This window comes from Salvia hispanica, chromosome 1, assembly GCF_029641045.1.
Source record: "Salvia hispanica isolate PSC_SH4W2 chromosome 1, Shi_PSC_v1, whole genome shotgun sequence".
Classification (NCBI taxonomy): Eukaryota; Viridiplantae; Streptophyta; class Magnoliopsida; order Lamiales; family Lamiaceae; genus Salvia; species Salvia hispanica.
The window spans coordinates 3,231,032-3,252,643 of NC_142692.1; the positions used below are offsets into that span (position 1 = coordinate 3,231,032).

The following is a 21,612-nucleotide window of genomic DNA, read 5'->3' on the forward strand; positions in this document are numbered from 1 at the left end:
GGAATGCAAAAATTCAAAGGCACCTGTATTTACGCCCCACGGCGCTGAAGATCCGTTCAACAATTAGCCATGGATGAAGCGATAGCTCGAATCGTTGCAGATCTCGAAGCCCATTCACCAATTTCACAGTCCTTCCTCAGAGATTTAGACACCCTATTGGATTTCACTCTCAACACCAACGACACAATCGACCTCGACAATTTCTACAATGAACTTTCTTCAAGAAACCTCTCCCTCACTTCACTCACAAATGCCATTTCCACAGCCATGGATTCCGGAATTACCTCCTGCACTTCAGTCTTGGCATCAAAGGTGTATCTCTCGCTGCTGTTATCCCCAAATTCCCCGGTTTTCACTCTGTTTACTCCCGTGGCTTTTCTCTCTCTTCTCCGCGTTGTACGATTGGCCGTCAAGAAACCATCTTCCGCCCGGGGGGAAGGCTCTGCGTCTCGAAGCACGGGTGCGAAGAAAAGGGGGAAGAGGAAAATGGGGGGGAATCAGGCTAGGGTTGAAATTAGGGATTTTGAGGAGAATGAAGGGGAAGAGAGGGGTTTCGATGTGAAAGACTTGTTTTTGCTGATGGAGAAGCTGGAAATGGTGATGGGGTTGGTTCATTTAGACCGATTTCCTGATTGTTTGAAGGCTTTGGTTCAGACAATGTGTGAAATTCCGACGACGGCTGTTGATTCGTGGGACTCCGGGAGTTTTAGGAGGCTCTGTGAGCAGTGTTCGAGGATTTTGAGTGAAGCACTGAAGGGGGAGCATGGGGATTTGGGGGACACTGCGGCTGAGGTGTTGAAGGCGCTGAGGCCGTTGATTTTGCTGTCTAAATCGCAGGCGAGGAGCTTTGGCTTGGGGTTTGTGGTTAATAGGATGGTGGAGATGGGTGAGCATTCTGATGAGATCAAGAAGGCGGTTGCGAACATGCCTAAGTTTTTGCTGCAGAGGGCACCGGAGAAGGCTGAGCCGAGGGCGTCAGCAGTTGAGTCCATAATGGAGATTGTGAAGGCTTTGGATTGTGGTCATCAAGTTGAGTTTGCGGATTATGTGGTGAAGATGAGCCGAGGGAAGACGCAGTTTCGTGTTTTGGCAGTGGATATCATACCTGTTTTGTTGGTGTCTTTGAAGGGTGCTTCAGAATTTGATGTGGTTGAGGATTCTTGGGGTTTGAAGCTGTTGGAAGCGTTGATTCAGCGCTGTTCTGATTCTACAGCTGTGGTTAGAGCTAGAGCTTTGACAAATCTGGCTCAGGTTGTTGTGTCCTTGTCTGGAAATGATGAAAGTAGGGCAATGCTGAAGGAGGTTATACGACACGGGGGTGAGGGGATGAGCAAGATTCTGAAACTACGTTCTGTGGATGAGAAGGCTGCTGTTCGAAAAGCAGCACTTTTGTTGATATCAAAATCACTGTCGTTGTTAGGAGATGAACTTGATGAGGAGCTGCTGAAGACAGTAGGCATAGCTTGCTCTGATCCGCTTGTTAGCATTAGAAAAGTGGCAATCTCTGCTCTATCTGAGGTGAATTTCATTGTTTATGTGTCAGGATTTTTATATGTTCTTCACTATTTTGAATGATAATTGTGGTTGATTTTTGTCCTTGCTTTGCTTAGTTCCTTCAAATCTATTGAAACTTACTAACAATGTTTAGTTTTTGCTGCTGGTTATTGTCCATTTCCTTTTCTTGTTTATGCTTTTTGTGAGTAGTTCTCTCGCAATCTCGTTCTTATATTACTATGCTTTCTTGATTTTAGGCCTTTAGGAAATACTCAACTCGTCTTGTGACCAAAGAGTGGATGCATTCTGTCACACGTTTGATTGGTGATAATGAAACCAGCATCCAGGAGGAATGTGAGAGCCTTTTCTCGGAACTGGTTCTTGATCGTGTATCAAGGGCTTGTGACAAAAAAGGAAAGAACGTTAGCTTTGATTTTGAGGCTGAGTCATTGTATACAGAAGGAGTGCTTGGCCTGCTAAAGGAGCTTTGTGATGGAGAGGTTTTGCCTTGGGTGAAAAAGATCTGCTCGAGCCTAGGGAAAAAGAAGAAGCTTCAACGGCAAACTGCTATATCACTTCAGAATATCATTAGGGCTTCTGAAGCCCAGTGGGTGCACAATTCCATGCCGATGGGGAAATGGACAGCACCCCAGGGTGCCTGGTTCTTGTTGTCCGAGGTATCTGCATTCGTTCCAAAGGCAGTTGACTGGGAGTTCCTTCATCATCATTGGCAGCTTCTCGACAATAATAAACCAGCTAATGAACTCCAAAGCCCTATTCGTACTGGATTTATGGATGAAGAAATGGTAGATATAGAATCTCATTCGATTACTTGGATGGGAGATCGAGTATTTCTTTTGCAGACAATTTCTAATGTCTCCATGGACCTACCTCCCGAACCTGCTGCAGACCTAGCACAAAACTTTCTCAAAAGACTCGAAGGGTTCAACATGCATCCAACCGAGGTATATAGAGCTAGATTCTAGTTTTCACGCCATTCAACTAAAAATCGGTTTTGTTAACAATAATGTTCAACTTTTTTTGCTATTTATGGTACATGTACATAATTTTAATAAACTATAAGAGATAAACTTTCTACCAAATAAAGGCTGTTCCTTGCATTGCATCTTTTAGAATGAGAATCTTATTTCATTTTGTTCTATTTATGTGTTTTTGTGGTTCTTGAATTTTTATTTTTTTTCAAATGTCTTTTAACAGGTTGATGCTCATATAAAAGCACTCAAAACCTTGTGCAGAAGGAAGGCCTTAAATCAGGAAGAGGCCGATACCCTCGTAATGAGATGGGTGGACCAACTCAAACACAAAGCCTCCCTAGTCCTAGAATCGTACATGTCGCAAATCTCCAATCCAAATAAAGAAAGTAGTTTTCTTACTCCTCCACCGACCTCTGTAAGACGAAAAAGAACAAAAACAGCTGAATCGAAGTCATTAGCACAAGCCATAGTTGCCATTTACACAATTGGATCACTAGTTATCGTTTGTCCCTCAGCCAGTTTGAAAGATCTAGTTCCAACCGTACACACCATCATAACTTCGGGGAGTTCTGATCCAAAATCTAGCAAACTTCCCACTCCTGCAGTTTCTGTTAAGCAGCTCGCCCCCTCCTTATACGTGCATGCATGGCTGGCTATGGGCAAGATCTGTCTAGCTGATGGGAAACTTGCAAAGCGCTATATTCCTCTTTTCGTGCAGGTACATTCTCATGCTTGGGCTCCTTAAAAAGTACTCTGTAATACCAAAATCAGCTTATAGATTGGATTATGTCTGTTGATTTATGAAGTAAAATGTATGCATCAGGAGCTTGAAAAGAGCGATTCTGCTACTGTTCGCAACAACATAGTGGTGATGATGGCAGATTTCTGCGTGCGATACACTGCTATGGTGGACTGGTGAGTTCCACTCTACCTTCAAAACTTGGTGAAACTTCAACTTATTCGAGAGTCTTTATATCTGAGTCGAAACCTTACAGTTACATGTCAAAGATCACAAAGTGCCTACGTGATCCCTGTGAGCTAGTAAGAAGGCAGACATTTATCCTACTAGGAAGACTATTACAGGTACATGTTGATTGTTAGAACAAGTTAAAGAGGATCAGTTTTCGAGTATTGTCTCTTAAAACGTTCTCTTTTCTATACAGCGTGACTATGTAAAGTGGAGGGGGATTCTCTTCCTTAGATTTCTGTTATGTTTAGTTGATGATTCAGATAAAATCCGACAACTAGCCGATTTCCTCTTTGGGAACATCTTGAAAGGTTACTGGTTTACTACTATCTCACTCTGCATCCTGTTTCGTTTCCCTTGTGTGCTGATCTTTCCTTTGTTTTACAGCAAAGGCCCCTCTTTTAGCCTACAACAGCTTCGTGGAATCTGTCTTTGTGTTGAATGACTGCAACGCTCACACTGGGCGTAGCAACTCCAACAGTTCGCGCAATGAGAATCATATCTTTACTATACGGTAGTTCATGTTTTGATTAATTGGCTGATTTTGTGCTGGCATCGATGATTTCAGATGCTAATACGATACCACTGCTTCTATCACAGGGGAAATGACGAGCAGTCAAGGTCTCAACGGATGCACATCTACGCGACTCTGCTGAAGCAGATGGCACCAGAGCACCTCTTGGCCACCTTTGCCAAAGTGTGTGCTGAGATTCTTGCTGCTGCATCTGATGGCATGCTTTCTCTAGAGGATACAACAGCCCAGTCTGTTATACAGGTAGCATTCACTATTCCTAAATTCTAATATATCCAAATATTTCTTTGATTTATGTTAAATTTGATTTATTCTATAATGACATTTTTAGCTACTATTTTGGATAATACGTTTTGATTTTAAAATGAGAATGCATTATTGTTGATCGAATGCTCACCCTACTGATAGCAAGAACTTAACTGACTGGTGTTGTGATGGATTTTCTTGATACTAACAAATTGGCACGGCTATAGGATGCGTTCCTAGTCCTCTCGAGCAAGGAGATCCGAATCCAGGCAAGCCACGGGGCATCATCGGAGGCAGCAGAGATGGAAGAAGAAGGTGGAGACGGAGGAGGAGCATCCACATCCGCCTTAAAGGGAAGAGCCATCACTCAAGCAGTGAGGAAAGGCCTAATCCAGAACGCAATCCCCATCTTCATCGAGCTCAAACGCCTCCTCGAGAGCAAGAACAGCCCCCTCATCGGCCACCTCATGGACTGCCTCCGGATCCTGCTCAAGGACTACAAGAACGAGATCGATGACATCTTGGTTGCTGACCGGCAGCTGCAGAAGGAGCTCATCTACGACATGCAGAGGTACGATTCCATGAAGGCCAAGAGCACAGCGGCTGATGCAGTTGCCACGGTGAGGAGGTCCGAGGCGTATCAGTCTCCCAAGGGGGTGGCAATGGAGAGGAATCCCAACACGATACGAAGCAAGCTGCCACAAAACCTGCAGAGCAACTCCAAGGTTGCTTCGGCCGTGGCTGATGCTGCAGCTGCTGCCACAGCGCGGTCCGTGCTCAGGGAGGTGAACGCGGGCGCCTCCACGCCTCTCGGCTCGATCAACGTGCCCAAGCTGAAGTCGCGGCTGGGGGTGGCTAGTCATGGAGGAGAGAAGCCGGCTGAGGTGATTGAGTCTCTGAGAAGAAGACAATGCTTTGACTCTGATGATGAGAAGTAGTAGTAACATTTTGTAAAGAATGATTGTCTTAACCATTGTAGTAGTGAAGTTATTAGTTCAACTTTTGTAAGAATGATTGTATCATTAATCTAATTTTAACATCTATATTTATTTGTCAATATTCTGAAAATGTCAGATCTTAACTTAAACTTATCACAGAAGGTATAGTCATCTAATGAACCAAAGTTTAAATCTTTACTAAAAAGATTGCATTTTTAATTATAGGTATATGTGGGTTTGTGGAGAAAGAATGTGCAGAATTGATGAATCTCAAGTTGATTATTCCTGGGGTCATTTTATAGTTTGGTGATATGAAAATATCTGCAGAAAAGTAAGACAAATAGAAAAAAAAATGGGTGCAAATCGACATGGCGCAATTCAATTGGCTGATAATTAGGCACTATATATAAATGCACTTGTACAAATAATCTCACTCTTCCTCTCTATCCCTCTCTTTCTATCTACGATTTGGTCATGGGATTACGGATCTAATACTTAGGTAAATATATGGCTTTCTTCGAATTCTTTTCATGGCATTTTGTATGGCTGATGTTAAATTCTTAGTAAATTTCGGCGTGTTGACTGGTTTTTTCATTCTGACGAAACCCTGCTTTTTTCATGTCGGTTTACACTTGTTAGGGTGCTTCATTGATTAATTTGATTAAGATCCTGATTTGGGCTTTTTGTGTTTGTGTTTCAATTAGCGGAAATTGTGGTATTCTGGGAGATCGGAGGTGAACTTGATGCAGTGGGGTGTGGATGAATTTATGATTTTGTGGATTTTCTAGGTCTTGGCTCCCAAAGTTGAATTTTGGGATTTTTTTCTGAGCTGGGCTGTTTGTATGTTTGAGTAGGGTTTTTTTGGGTGTAACTGAAAATCGTGATGGACAGCAACAAAGATGAGGCGTTGAGATGCATAAACATTGCAAAAGAGGCAATTGCAGCTGGTAATAAGCAAAGGGCCATGAAATTTATTGCAATTGCCCGCCGTCTTAATCAGAGTTTATCTGTTGATGATCTACTGGCTGCTTGTGAGAATCTTGATTCCTCGTCTTCTGCGGGTCCATCTAGCAAAGTGAAGAAGGATTCCACAGTGAAGAGAGATCAGGGTGCTGGTAATTCTGATGGGGTTTCAAACGGGGAGAGGAATTACACGGATGAACACATGCTTCTGGTGAGACAGATCAAGAAAAAGACAGATTATTACGCCATTCTTGGGGTGGAGAAGAGCTGTTCGGTAGAGGAGATTAGGAAGGCGTATAGGAAGCTGTCTCTGAAAGTTCATCCTGATAAGAACAAGGCACCGGGTTCTGAGGAGGCTTTTAAGAAAGTTAGCAAGGCGTTCAAGTGCTTGAGTGAGGATGAGTCGAGGAGGCAGTATGATCAGACGGGTTTGGTGGATGAGTTTGAGCATAACCAGCAGTATCAGACTAGGGGGAGACGGAGGAGAACTGGGAACGACTTCTTTGATGATGAATTTGATCCTGATGAGATATTCCGAGCATTTTTCGGTCAACGTGATGCGTTCAGGAATGCCCACGTTTACAGGGCTAGAACGCACACTGCTGCTGCACATCAGAGGGAAGACATGGGTAACACAGGCCCTAGTCTTATGCTGCTGCTTCAGTTGCTGCCGTTTTTGATAATCATTCTGCTTGCTTATCTTCCATTTTCGGAGCCTGAGTACGCGTTGCAGAAGAACTACTCTTACCAGTTTAAAAAAATGACAGAGAAACATGGAGTGGAGTTCTTTGTAAAGTCACCTGAATTTGATAGGACCTATCCCGCTGGAACTCCTGGTCGAAATGAAATTGAGAATAATGTGATAAAGGATTACAAGCATATGCTTGGACGTTACTGTCACATGGAAATGCAGAGGCGTCACTGGAATAGGCATTTCCCCACTCCTCATTGTGATAGGCTTCAAAGTTTTGCTGCATGAAGGTGAGTTCATGTTTTTGCATGATGTGGCTGTTCCTTCACTTTCTTTTATGTGAGAACTGGTTTGATTCAAATTTAGAGTTGTGGGAATTTCACTTATGCTGCACAAATCGTGTGTATTATCTGATTAATGTTTTTATAGGTTGTTTCTGCAAAATAAGTGCGCTTTGAAAATTGAGCATTTTGATGTTTGTTTGTAGATTGAGCATTCCTGAAAATAACTGAGCAGAAAAAATAGAAATACCTGAGTAGGCCTTTTCATTTTTCCTTTTTAAATGACAAAGTGAGCCGTGGGAAGAGGTTTTGCCCGACCAAAATTGTGGATCTGTCTGAACATGCACAGATTATGCAAGTTTAGCCATTAATCTTGGCTGTAAGAGGCAGTTGATCAACATAAAGAGAAGTTGGGGATCGACATTAGGCTGTCAGCACATTCGTTTATGTAGTTACTCCTTTGCATAAAATTCGTAAGCTCCAGGCTTTTATCTGTGTATGCATAGATGGCCTAAAAAATTGAGTATTTTCTCGTTGAGCTTTGCTTTTCCCTGCGCTAAAAATAAGAATTTGTTTGAACCAGCATAGAGATCAATTGAGGCTGTTCTTTATTGAATTTAGTATCAGGGATCTGCGAGGGCATTCAGTTCTGGTCTTATGCTTCATACTGTATCTGTTTATTAATGTTTCGAGATTCAATATGACGTGAAATATCAACAATGACTTGGGAAAACTTGAAAAGATGATGATATGATATGATTTCCCTTCGCTGTTTTTGGAGGTCTTGCTTTCTTCAAATGCTTTAATTAGGTCTTGCACCGGCATTATTTTCATTGGTACCCTCATTCAAGTTCCATCTTTTCGTATATGAAACTATGCACGGTCCTGAACTTAGTTTTACGTAAAGAATAACATTGTAAAGGTGATATAGCATACTTTTAGTTTTGATTGAAGCTCTCTTTAAATCTTGGCTGTAAGAGGGAGTAGCACAAGGGCCTGTACACATCGAGACCTTTTCGTTTGCATTCATGTTCATTGTGTGATCTTGGTGATTTCTACTCACGTCTCTCTTTCCTTGAGCAGATCCTCCAAGTTGATGATCACCCAGTCGGAGATTCACACACTATAACATACGTTTTCACCATGGGAACCCCTTGCTGGCAGTAAAACTCGACAGAGGCTTTCTTCCTCTCGTTTCTAATTCGACCTCGTAGCCACAAGCTCGTTGCCATTGGGGACTTGAACGATGGCCCTCGTGTCTGGGGGAGGTCTTTTTTGCAAAGGAACCATGCGAAAGTTATCCTTTCATTTTATGTACATTGTATTGCAGCTATCTACATATTGCCACACACTGAATGCTAGCATTTCATATAGATGGAAAAATTATCTGATGACAACTCCGGTTTTAGCCAAAAGTGATAATAAGGTGAGGCTTCTGAGCTTTTTGTTATGCTTGTCAAGTTGGCCCTCCTCCCGATCCAATCTCGTATTTTATTTCATTATCGTTGGTAGTGTTGAAAAGTATTCATTGTCATGAATGTGTGCAACCAGTACCGAAAAATAGCTTCATTTGATCCGTTCAACAATTTCGAAAATACTCGGAAAAATCATGGAGTTTTTGGGTGAAATTGTATTGAATATGACAATCGGGAACTTATATAATGGGCGTCATTACTGATGACATAAATGACATTGTTTGGTTAAAAATATCAATAATTTTGCGATAATTGCTTTAATGTTGTGAGATAGACCATAAATTAATTTTGTACCCTATAACTTTATACTCCCTCCGTCCCACAAAGATTGTCCCATTTTGACCGGGCACGAATTTTAAGAAATGTAATGGAAAGTGAGTTGAAAAAGTTAGTGGAATGTGTGTCCTACTTTTATATATTAGTTTTATAATAAAATGTGAGTAGGAATGAGTTAGTGGAATATGAGGTCCACTACCAAAAATGATAAAAAATGAAATGAGATAAACTTTGTGGGACGGACTGAAATGGAAAAATGGGACAATCTTTTTGTGACGAAGGGAGTAGTAGTTTTTATTTTGTGACATTTTGTTATATGCCATTAGAAAAAGAAGAACACGAGGGGAAAGGACAGAAATAGAAATTGAAAAGAGCCTGGTTAAATTTGTAGTAATATCTGAAAGTGAGGCTTCAACAACCGACAGACTTGCTGATGCATATTTGAAAGGACTGTAATACCCTTGTATGACAATACAATTTCAAAACTAATTCAAACCTAAAGTTGTAATATTTGTCTACGAAAGTTTTATATACATGCGTGTGCATCACATTTGTATAAATCATTTTCTAGGGTTTGTTTTCCATATATTTTACACTCTTCGCACTCATGTGTGCTTTTGTATGAACTTTAATAAGACGTGTCAATTTTGTTCATACCAATAAAGTAGGAAGTAAAATATTACTCCGTCCCACGATATGAGTCCTATTTTGTCATTTTCGTTATATTTTTTCTACCTTAAATAGTATTCCCCTCGTTCCATAATAGTGGAGTTATTTTGCTATGTTGGTATGTTCCATAATAGTGGAGTTATTTATTTACTTTTTAGTAAAAGTCAACACATTTCTCTCACTTAATTTATCCTCTCCTATTTTATTCACCCTTCTTCTCTTTACCTTTTTAATTCCTACTTTATTCTTTCTTTACTTAATTTATTTAACATGATTTTTCTTAAATCGCGTGTCCAAAATAAATATCTCCACTTCAATGGAACGAGAGAGTAAGTATCATCTACGTTCCATCAACTTATTTAACTCACATTTTGTTACTATAAAACTAATATATATAAGCGGGACTTACATCCAACTTACTTATTCAATTCATTTTTCTTTACATTTCTTAAATTCATGCCCTTATCAAATAGGACTCTTATTGTGGACGGGGGAAGTATTATTTTAGTTTGACCACAGGTGTACCAAACACCCGACTAATCCTGTTTGACCCAATTTATGAATTAAAGCCGAAAGTATCTCAACAGATAGTCGAATTTGAAATTGAACCCATGAACTTAAGGTTACTACCTAAAACCCATTGGTAAAATATTGTTAAGCAAACTTTGATTCGAAAATTAGAGATGGTAATACTCCATAATTTAGGAAAATTTATGAGGTAAATATAAAACTATATCAATGGCTATAAATCAAGCATCAAGATGTCAACAAAAGGGCTAATCTCGTCATTTCACACACTGCACATGTTCATACACGAGCTAGCTCAACTGTATCATACAGAAAAACAAACTCAAAAAAAAAAACAATTAAAAAAAAAGGAACAAAATGCAGATCCCAAAACCAACGGAAAAATCGGTTTACAGATCGGAGAGGTTCAATCGCCGCCGTCGTCGTCGCCGCCGAAGATCGAGACTCTGTTGTAGAGCAGGAAGAGGACGAGGACGAGCACGAACGCGACTCCGAGCGGCGATCCGCTGGCGCGGTGGATGGAATTAGGCTCGCCGGTGGAGAAAACGGCGGAGACGAAGGATCCGGTGTCGGAGGAGAGGAATTGGATGGTGAGGAGGAGCACGATCGGCAGGAGCAGCAGCCCCACGGGGCTCAGCATCTCCGCGACGAATTCGGTCACCGCCTCGCCCTGGTCGCCGAGCAATGTCGGCACCACCATCACCAGCACCACCACCGCCGCCAGTATCGCCGCGTGCGGAGGGCCGGCGCGCCGCTCTTCGATCATATCGGAATTTCCGATTTGGCTTCTGCTTTGGTAGTGTGTGTGTGTGTGTTTTTCTCTTTTTGAAAAGAGTGACGAAATGAAGAGAGTTTCGAAACGCGCTGCTTTTTTGAAAGGACTCTCTATGCTACCTTTGTTTATATAAGCGACCAAATCGATGTATATTTCCGTTTTTTTACTAATAAGGAATATTCACATCTAATATCACGAAATTTTTAAAAAGTTGAGTTTTTTCCTTGAACTTTAAGATTGACAAATAATATCACGAACTTTATCACGTGTTTGTTTTCTTGAAGCACACCCTCAAAAATTGTTCTTTAATCTATTAAAATAACATGAATTTTTTTCATTCATGGGAAAAAACAAACCCAAGGTAAAGTTCGTGATATTATTTACCAATTTTAAAGTTTGTGGGAAAACCCTAACTTTTTGAAAGTTTCGTGATATTAGACGTCAATATCCCTTTTAATAATACCAATCAAAAAAATTTATTCTGAAAAATGACTATATCCAACCTTTTTGAAATTTTATTACTAATATTTATCAATTCAATTAATTAGTTGGAGTGAAATCTCAATGCTAAAAATGATAGTACAAATTTGAAATATGAGGATAAAATTGTGTAATACAGTAAGAGTAATTGAAATCATTGAGATGGAATTGACCTAATTACCAAATGTTAGGATGAAATCGATTAATTCATATGGAGTGATGAAATTGATACAATCATTAAAGATTCAATTATTTACCATTATGCAAATAGCAACTGACAGTTGTATTCTAGCGTCTAGGACTGATTCGACCATTATTTCTCTTGAAAATACTTGTATATGTTAAAATATTTCAACGTACACGAAAAATATACAGTTTTGATGGGCATGTAATTTTAGAAAATAGTTGGTGGATGTGTTTTTAGTGGATGAATAGTAGTACTAAACGATATTCGGCTAGATAAATATAAGTTGGATGCATGTAAATTTTGTACAAATTTGAAATGTAGGGATAAAATTGATTAACTAAAATAATTGATATGGAATTACCTTAATTACCAAATGTTATGTTTAAATTGATTAATTCAAATGGAGTGATAATCATTATAAGTGGGATAGATTCAATTATAATATGCAGATAGCAATACTTTTATAACAGTTGTATTCTAGCTTAGGATAGATTCAATCATTATTTTCTTGAAAATACTCGCATAATATAAAGTACCTCAACGCACACAAAAAGTATACAACTATGGTAGACACACATTTTAAGAAAATAGTTGGTGACTGTGTGTTTTTAATGGATGAATAGTATTACTAAACGATATTCGGCCAGATAAGTATAAGTTGTATGCATTTAGATTTGTTAATGTAATAGTATGATGCCATAAACAGATGTATACAAATTAAAAAGAAAAAACATACTATATTAAAAATATTTGTAATGTAGTGATATGAAATAAGGCGTGAGAAGTGCCATAAGTGTGAATTGGATATTACTATAAATCCTCTTTCTCTTTGTAATGCAACGCGGTTAGTGGAACTGTGGAAGTTTCCATGTAACTTCCATGTTAATTCTTAATTCGTGGTGGAAAATATAATTTTAATATGCGAAATTAACTCACTTAAATAAGTATGAAATGTAAAGAAATTATTTGAAGCTATTTATAAATTAAAAAAAAAAATACTTGAACCTATTTATAGCACACTGATTGGGCTCCTTATTTCTTTAGGGCTGAATTGTTTATTTGAAGGACAGAATACACCTTTTCGGTTAAAGAAAAGAAACTACTTTTGGTCTCTATGCAATCGTCATTAATCGTACTACAGTGTAACATTTTTATTGCAAAATAAATAATAAAGTAGTACTCCATATTAAATTATTGAATGTGAAGATTTATAATGGATCCTATTTTTATACTCCCTCCGTTTCGTCACAGTTGAGCCATTTTTTCATTTTAGGAAGTTTCTTTATAGTTGAGCCATTTCCATAGTAATTTTTTTCTCTTTCTTACTTTACTCTTTCTTACTTTATTTTCTCTACTTTATTCTCTTTACCTTTTCCTCTCTCTTACTTTTTTTTTATCCGTTTATTTAACACACTCAATATTTATTTCTAAAACTTTGTGCCCAAAAGTTCCGCAGTAACTATGACGAAATGGAGGGAGTACATGATAATATATTATTATTATTTAACAGACAAGAATAATTGAATAAATATGTTATTTTACATAATTAGGACTACTACTTATGATACTGTAACATAAAAACTTTCACATTATGTTGTGTTACCTAAATTGGGAAATTTCCAATATTCTTTGAATTTTGTTATGCTGTAATATAAAAATTTTCATATTATGAGTATGTTATAATTTTATAATTGATAGATTTTGCTGCTGACATGGCAAAAAAGAAACATTATAGTTAATGAGTAAAATTCAATTCTTTATTCAATAAGTTGTTGGAGTTTGATGATAAACTTAAAATGGTAGAATGATGTTTGCATTTGTAAATTTTGATGTGTTACTTATAGCAAATCTATAATAACCATGTTAAATCGTGATGAACAAGCTATAACAATATGATGATATTATACTTTTTTTTTTATCGCGACTTAATGAAAACAATTTACCGTATTAAACTTCAGATCTATAATAACCTCCATGTTGTTTGATTTATTGAAATACTTTATGACAATGTGCATTATATTTAAACAGGAACACCTGAAATCTTCATTAATATTATTACTCCATCATTACACGAGACGAGTTTCGATACAAAAGATTGATAAAGCAAAATATAATAAAAACAGTCAATTTAAATCATTTTATCTATTCTAGCAAACGGAATGACATGAAGGATATGAAGTAGGAACAAGATAAAGGATGAGGACGACCGTGACTCCGAGCAATGATCCTCTGGTGAGGTGGATGGGATTGGGTATGAAAGTGGAGAAAAAGGCGCAAACTAAGGATCCGGTGTTAGAGGAGAGGAATTGGATGGTAAGGATGAGAACGATGGGGAGAAGTTGGAGTCTCACGGGCCCCAGCTGCTCAGCGAGGAGCTCGGTTAAAGCCTTGTCTTGGTAGCCAAGCATTGTCGGCATCACCATCACCACCACTACCACCACCATCGCAATGGTGGCTAGTGGAGGGTCGGTGCCCTGCTCTTCTAACATTTTGGATTTCCCTTTGTGATTGGAAGTGTGCATGATAAGAACACATCATTTTCTTGTGTTGTTGCTAGATGTTTTTATTATTGGCTAAACTGATTTATAGATCTTATTTTATTTTAATAATACGAATCTTATTTTTAATTTTCAAAATCAATTGTGTCATGAACTTTAATGATTTTATCAATTACTATAATTTTTGAATTTTGCCAATTTACTCTTAATCTTCAATAATTATATCAATGCTATATTTCGAATGTACTATCAATATTTATCGGTTACTCAAACTTTTGCTAATTTTATCAATTTTTTATATAATTAATTTTAAACATGTTTTTTTTTATGGAAGAATCCCCCGTTTGAGTAAAATTCCTACTGTAAAAATTGATACATGTGAAATATGAGAATAAAACTGACAAGTTGAATAATTAAGATAGAATCGATACATTTGCCTAGAATGGAATTTATTAGACTACGATAAAGTTGTTAATTCAATCATTTACGGTTGTGCATAATATATATATATATATATATATATATAATATATGTGCAATCAAATCATAAATACGATTATTTTAATAAACATGAAATACAAAATAATTACTCGAATCTATTCGTAGCACAAAATCAGGGAGTCCATATTTCTTTGGGGCTAAATTAATTAATAATTTTAAGGACGTATGGCAGTTTCTCGAAAAAAAAAACAGAAATTGCTTTTGGATCTCTATGCCATTGAGAGATTTTTAAATTGGAATCGTATTGTCATTTGTTTAATTTAACAATGTTAATCTTGGAAGTGTATACATGAAATTGCTATACTGTTTAATACTCCATAAGAATACCTAATCCAAGTTGTCATTATTTAATTTGTGTATACATTTATATTGATTATAATATCTTAAAAGTTATTACTAAAAATTATAAATTACTTAAAAACTAAAACTCCATTTATTCATTTAATTAATAACTTTAAATAAATCAAGTTTTTATATTTACCTAACTTACGGAGTAGTAAAATTTATAAAATCAATAATAATTTTCAGATATAAAAAAATCTAATGAAATATGCATAAGAATAAATAAATAACTTAAATGTGGATAAGAATAAATAACTTAAATGAAATATACATAAGAATAAAATTTATAAAATCAATAATAACCTACGTATTTTTCGTTTGTCAAACTACGTTCTTCCGAGTCTATGTTTTTTTAAAGAGAAAGTTGAACTCATGTAATGTTAAAAATATCATTTTACACATTTTTCACAATCAATTTCACAATAAAACGATCTCATGAAAGATTCTACAATGATTTTTAAACAAAGTTTTTATTCAAAACTATAACTGTTCACTATTTAGATCCACCAACGTACAAGTCTACTTGAGCCAATGACATTATTTTTGTGGCATTAATCATTATTTTGATTCTTATTTGCTTAGTAATTTAGAGGTCCAAGTTTCAATTAATTCTTGAAGAGGGCATCCATCCATCATTAGTAGTAATGATTTTATGTTAATATGACCTCTTTAAATGTTGATGAACAATTGACAGCTGCATTAAATTTTTATTTGCTGATTCTTTTGGATTTTGTCAAGAATCCATTTTTCAAAATGATGTTTATTCATTGTTTTTTAATGTATTTAAAAATGATGGTAGTCACATGAATATATGCAATAGGAGTGTAATTTTTTTGGCATGTCTTTTTTCCTTGAAAATAATTTAGAAATTGTGTTATAAGTTAAGAATAATCTCTAGTTAGGAATAGGCAAAGAATTATAAATGCGAAATATGACATGGTATTATTCACAACAATTAAATATAAAAAAACTTAAAATCAATAACTCTTATACAATTTTCTATTGCAATATTGCAAACTTTTAAAAGTTAACATATTATAAGCTTTATTGACCAATTTTATTTTTGGGTATTGCTAATCAATTTATTTTGCTCTACTATTAAATAAAGTTATGTAATGGTGGAATTCCTGTTTTGCAGCAGCGGTTTACAAATTGCAATTCTCTTCCGTTAAAAACCCTCTCATTAATTATAACCAAAATTGTAAGCTTTGAAGAGAACAATAAAAAAAAGGTTGAGAAAAATCAAGAAATGGGAGAAGAAAAAGGCAAGATTGAAGCTTTGAGGGAATGGGTCGTGGAGCACAAGCTTCGTACTGTAGGTAACGATGAATACATGTTTTTCCATTTTCAAGATTGGATTTTTAATGGTGTTTTCGCTCTGTTGGGATTGTTTAAGGGACTTTGTGGGCGAGTGCGATTGTGGGTTCATTGGCATACAATTGGTCTCAGCCGAATATGAAGACAAGCGTCAAGATCATTCACGCTAGGTGCGCTTCTACTTTTGTTTTTTTGAATTCTTGTTTGGAATTTGTAGCTAAAAGGGGATTTAGTTTGGGGGTATTGCTATGCTTACAAAAGCAATTTGGTTGTTTCTAGTTAAGTTGTGAAGTTATGGTTTTAGAATGTTGTTGGCATGAAGAAATTTGATTTGGAAGCATACATAGATGCAATTCTGTGATCATTAGCATTGGCGGATAAATTGTTGAGGTTCTTGACTTAGTCTTGGATTCTAATGTTGGATTGAGGATTATAAAATTTGGATTTGTGGTTTTTGTATGTTGTTGGCATGAAGAAATCTGTTTGCTTGATGTGCTTGTGTGATCGGAAGTATACAATACATAGATGCAAATGTGTGATCATTAGCATTGGGGAATCAATCGTTGAGGCTCTTTCTATGACGATAGTGCACTTATCTTGGCTTCTAAAGTTTGATTGACAATTGTTGGCATGAAGAAATCTGTGCTCGTTGTGATTCTCAAGTACACATAGATGTGACGATAATGCACTTAATCTTGGCTTCTAGAGGTGATTTGAGGATTGAAAACTTGAGTTTATGGTTTTTTTATGTTGGCAGATGTTTATGAAATACATGAATCATGAATTGTGCTCGATGTATTATCATGTGCTCATTGTGATTTTGATTGTGATTTTGAAATATACGTGGATGCAATAACTTGCTTCTCAATTGTTAGCATGGAACATAGTTTTGGCTTCTAAAGTGGATTAAGGATTGAACTATTTCATGTTATCTGAGTTGATTAATAATCTTGGTTCGGAGATACGTAGTTTGCAATTTAGGAGAATATTGTCTAGTATCCCTTTCTGTTTATGCAACAAGAAACAGTCCCCTGTGGTGCCTGAGCATGGTGATATCCCGTTTCTTCCAAAACGAGCAAACAAGAGTCGTTTTTGGGTTCTTGATTTCCCTTGTCGATTCACAGCCATTTTTGTTGTTTTCAGTAGCATAACATCTTAAAGTAGTTTTGTATTTTTCTGAGTCTATCATGAAGCAGACGAGATCTTCCCTTTGCTGCGTCTCATCAAAGTCTCTGGTCTCTTAAAAGTAAAGTTCGATTTGTTATAATTAACACTAACACTTGCCAATCAGGTTGCACGCGCAAGCACTTACTCTTGCTGCATTGTCCGGGGCTGCTATTGTCGAGTACTACGACCACAAGTCAGGAGCAAAAACAGAACGAGTTGCAAAGTTCCTCGACCAACACAAGAATTGAATCACGACCGTATGAGTAAGAAACAGATTGTGCTTCTTCAAATCCATAATAAACTCAGATGCCATAGTCGATTAGATAGTACATGGGGCAGACGTGCGTAGCTCCAGCATATAGAGACGAGCAAACTTCGCTCGAAACAATGATTTTTTTGGCCTTCAATTAAATTGGTTGTGGATGTGGTGCAGTTGTCTTGAGTTGTGGCAACAACTGACTAAGAGTTGTGTTAATGATATTTACGATCAAGTTTTAGTTTGTGTGAAAAATCGGAACTCGAACAAAGTTCGTGATATAAAAACAAACAAATCAAAATATATTTTCAAACCGTAAATAAAATGAAGCATACAACTTCAAATTGAATCGATTCCCACTATTTATTTACATTGAATCCTCCGTTGTACTCCCTCGTCCTCCATTAGGAGTAATACTTTGAACGGATACGGGTTTTAAGAAATGTAAAGAAAAGTTGGTCGAAAAAGTTAGTAGAATGTGAGATTCACTTTTTTATATTGGTTTTATAATAAAATGTGAGTGAAATGAGTTAGTGGAATATGAGACCTACTTACTATTTATAATAAAAATGAAGTGCTACTCTTAATTGAAGACAGACCAAAATAGAAATTAGTAGTAACTCTTATTCGAGGACGGAGAGAGTAATTATTTATTTTAAAAAAAAGTTAATCTTAGAAATTTACCAAAGTTCAGATTATTAGTGAAATCTTATGGTTACACAAAAGCACACCTACCAATCAGACCAAAGAATATGAACTTGCATGAGAAGCCGATGTCATAAATTGCAAAGGAAAAACATTGCTATGTCACATCTAGCAGATGCATCATAAATATGACAGTATTCTACTCACTTCTTCCAAGAAGAATAAGAGTATAAGATTTATTTTCTATTAATAATACTTATTTATTTTTATTTCTTTTTTTATTTTATTAATTGTATATTAAAATTCATATTTAATCTACAATGCATATTCTTATGAACTGAAGAGAGTATTTTAGAAAAAATTGAAGGCAAAACAAAAACATAGGAAGCCCTAATTTTCAGTTCCCAACTTAATAATAATAATAATAAAATATCAATATTATTTGTATTGTCAAATATTAAAGTTAGATTAAAATAAAAGAGAGACGAGAATGTATTGAGCAATTAAGCATTTATACTTCTTTTTCCATTATTTTGCAATAAGCTAAATAATTAATCATCCATATTCAACAACCGGACAAATGTCACGTGCAAAATACTAGTACTCAATGGGTAGTGATAAAATGCAAACTCATATATTGTACAAACTCCAAACTTTTTCAACACAATATCAACATAATGTCAACACAGTATAAAATTTCAAGATTCTGATATCAACACAATATCAATACAATGTCAACACAATTTCAACACAACATCAACCGTTGACATTGTGTTGACATTTTTTGTTGCTATTATTTCATGATCTGTTGATATTTTCTAACGGTCCAAATCATAGTTTGGAGTTTGTACAATATTTAGAGTTTGCATTTGATCACATCCCAGTATTCCATATTTTAAAATTATTTGGTATGATTTCATCATTACTTTTTAAAAAAAATGTTCCAAAAATTCTAGATATACAAATTTGTTCGATGTTTCCATATTCAGTTTAATTATGAATGGGAATATAATTAAAAATTTTAATTAATTAGGTAAATTTAGACAGGTTTACAGCTGTATCATTGATCTATGTTGTAAAAAGTGAAAAATACCAACAATGTCAGACGTGTTTTCAAATTTGAATTGAGTACTATTGCAGACTATGCTCTATGTTATGTAAAAAGTGAAAATACTCAGACGTGTTTTCAAATCTTAATTTATTGTCTTCGTCTCTACAGCTAATGTGCAACTCTCCCCATCCCCATCTCTCTAAAAATTAATAGAACAAGAACATAATTATTTGTACTCTCTTCCATTTCCTTTGATTCATCTCATGGAGGAGGAGACTCAGACGCCTGAGGAAGTAGATGTTGAAGTAGGCCAATCTATTTCCTTAACAATTCATTTTGGTGGAATGAAAAATCAAAGAGATTATCTTCTCCAGCAAGTCATCGGTGTGAGCGGTATTGGAAAAACTAAATTATCGTTGCACACGCCTTAATCGGCGTGTATACACTCCAGCTCAGCAAATGGAGTTTCACCTCAAGTACCAACCCTACAAGAAGGCTTGGAAGATAAGGTAAAGTTCCTGAAGGCGAGCTCAATGATCGAGAGAGAGACAACGAGAAGAACTGCGACCTGCTTTGTGCGCAACTTACTATGTATGCCCTCTTACTTATACCAATTAATTAGACTAAATGCATACACATAAATTATAATTTTGGACTTAGATTCATGCATTCATGTTATAGCTTATCCTTCCTCTGACCATTTGCTTCTGATTTTTTGCACTAAAATGTTCTACCCTTTTGATTTTCATTTTATTGCTTGTGTTGAACTGTCCATTCATATGATTAAGTGACTTGATATTATTGTATAGTGTTAGTGATATTTTGGTCACTATATAGTGTTTAGTAACGTATCCATGAAAATGTACTGCATATTGTTTGGTTCAATTCTGAGAATTGGAAAAACAATAATGAACAGATCAATCTACCTCTGTCTTACAATTGAGTTGACCCAAAACACCCTAGTTTTAATTTCCCCTAAAATCTGGTAGCGCTGCTAATTTGAAGCTCCCGGTTCAGTGAATTCCAGCGATGGAACAAAACTTCCTGTATCAAAAATCTCCTGTGCTCCGATCCTTTTGTGCTTATCTGTATTCTGTTTTAATAAAGGGTTGCAAAATGACATAGGAAATTGTTTTGTGGTAGGTTCAAGAACCTGTTGCTCCTCAGTACCGCAAAGGCTGGTGGCGGTACTCAGGCCGGTGGCGGTCCGTCGCGGTACTTGAAGCACCTAGCTGATACATCGCCTAAGAAACCGGGCTTTGCTGAATGAGCACTGGTTTTACATTGCTGGGAAAATAATTAAGTTCACGGTAAAAGAATTTGCCCTTATCACTGGGCTCAGATTCGGGTAATCCCATATTCAGCCATCAAAAGATGAGCACGTAATTCCTGAAAGTAGTATGTTTTACAAACAGTTTAAGCATGATGACACCTACTGAGTCGTAGGCTGGAAACTGGCGTCTAATGATGAGCTTGGCCGTGGCCATGACCCGCTCCTGCCACTCCTCCAGAAAAAAGTCAATAAGTCTAACAATGCCGTCATAGGCCGTCACCCTCATACGGGTGGGCTCTGGCCCACGATTTCCCATAATGAGCGACGAACTCCACCAACAATTCCCCGTAGCATCGGCGATGCGTCCGACAGTAGCGTATGACTGCCTCGGGACCAGCGTGCAAGCTAAGGGGACTACGATGGGTGAATCACCGAAGTGTCATCTATATAGAAGGAAGAGGTTTCTCAATATCAAATCATGATGAGTAGGATATAAAGATAGTATAATATGGTATGCATGTAATAGAGGGCGTAAGACTAATCGCCGTGTCAAAAGATCATACTCTCCCCATCCAATAGAAATAGGTCATTTGGTTTGTCACATGTTTTAATGTGTAATTGGTAAAGTAAAAGAGAAGTAGATAAAGTAGTTGAAATTGTATAGTATATAGTGGGATCCATAAATGATAAAGTAAAAAAGGAGAAAAAAGTTACCATAAATGAACATGAACTATTTGTATGGGACGGACAAAAAAGGAAATATGACATATTTCTATGGGATAGGAAGAGTAATAATGTTCTCATTTGGAGGTTACAATCTATAAATAATTTGGTTTGAGCAATATATGTATTCTCAATGGAAATATAGTAGAACGTGTTTTCGTCGAAGCATAAGAGTAGTATGGTGACGTCGTAGTTGCCTCTAGAACTTACTCGCATCTATCGTCTCATATTTCGGTAAAAATTAGGGGTTCGCCCTAACTTGTTTTGTTCATTTCATTGTCATCCTACCACTACTTGTTCAAGTGTGTTCTAGACTAACATACTTTTCTTAGGTACTCTAGGT

General features: G+C 36.6%; 3 protein-coding genes and 1 pseudogene across 5 annotated transcripts; 3 read left to right on the forward strand and 1 right to left on the reverse strand.

The window, feature by feature from the left end:
- LOC125218650 (binding protein) lies at positions 1-5,302 on the forward strand. The gene is made up of 9 exons (XM_048120368.2): positions 1-1,518; positions 1,752-2,459; positions 2,713-3,207; positions 3,313-3,404; positions 3,485-3,572; positions 3,653-3,767; positions 3,844-3,970; positions 4,057-4,231; positions 4,462-5,302. The coding sequence occupies exons 1-9, from the start codon at positions 70-72 to the stop codon at positions 5,170-5,172; spliced, it is 3,960 nt and encodes a 1,319-aa protein (XP_047976325.2). The 5' UTR covers positions 1-69; the 3' UTR covers positions 5,173-5,302.
- Positions 5,303-5,524: 222 nt separating this feature from the next.
- Positions 5,525-8,557, forward strand: LOC125223187 (chaperone protein dnaJ 49 pseudogene; annotated as a pseudogene). Its single transcript, XR_016134727.1, has 3 exons — positions 5,525-5,671; positions 5,877-7,116; positions 8,191-8,557. The product of XR_016134727.1 is annotated as a chaperone protein dnaJ 49 pseudogene (transcript).
- Positions 8,558-10,291: 1,734 nt separating this feature from the next.
- Positions 10,292-10,938, reverse strand: LOC125223791 (uncharacterized). Its single transcript, XM_048127086.2, has one exon. It carries the CDS (start codon positions 10,819-10,821, stop codon positions 10,462-10,464), a length of 360 nt encoding a protein of 119 aa, XP_047983043.1. The 5' UTR covers positions 10,822-10,938; the 3' UTR covers positions 10,292-10,461.
- A 5,041-nt stretch (positions 10,939-15,979) lies between these two features.
- LOC125219918 (uncharacterized) lies at positions 15,980-17,818 on the forward strand. 2 transcript variants are annotated; one of them, XM_048122009.2, is made up of 3 exons: positions 15,980-16,156; positions 16,234-16,324; positions 17,446-17,818. In XM_048122009.2, exons 1-3 carry the CDS (start codon positions 16,087-16,089, stop codon positions 17,567-17,569), a joined length of 285 nt encoding a protein of 94 aa, XP_047977966.1. In that variant the 5' UTR covers positions 15,980-16,086; the 3' UTR covers positions 17,570-17,818. The 2 variants fall into 2 exon arrangements, with proteins under 2 accessions (XP_047977966.1, XP_047977967.1); XM_048122010.2 differs by having other exon boundaries at positions 16,027-16,152.
- Positions 17,819-21,612: the final 3,794 nt, after the last annotated feature.

Excerpts from the sequence above, each read along its gene's own strand:
- LOC125219918 (XM_048122009.2), top strand. The coding sequence starts at position 16,087 with ATGGGAGAAGAAAAAGGCAAGATTGAAGCTTTGAGGGAATGGGTCGTG. Across the intron at positions 16,157-16,233 it reads GCACAAGCTTCGTACTGTAG|GGACTTTGTGGGCGAGTGCG; the intron begins GTAACGATGAAT and ends GGATTGTTTAAG. Across the intron at positions 16,325-17,445 it reads GTCAAGATCATTCACGCTAG|GTTGCACGCGCAAGCACTTA; the intron begins GTGCGCTTCTAC and ends CTTGCCAATCAG.
- LOC125223791 (XM_048127086.2), bottom strand. The coding sequence starts at position 10,821 with ATGATCGAAGAGCGGCGCGCCGGCCCTCCGCACGCGGCGATACTGGCG.
- LOC125218650 (XM_048120368.2), top strand. The coding sequence starts at position 70 with ATGGATGAAGCGATAGCTCGAATCGTTGCAGATCTCGAAGCCCATTCA. Across the intron at positions 3,405-3,484 it reads TACACTGCTATGGTGGACTG|TTACATGTCAAAGATCACAA; the intron begins GTGAGTTCCACT and ends GAAACCTTACAG. Across the intron at positions 4,232-4,461 it reads CAGCCCAGTCTGTTATACAG|GATGCGTTCCTAGTCCTCTC; the intron begins GTAGCATTCACT and ends GCACGGCTATAG.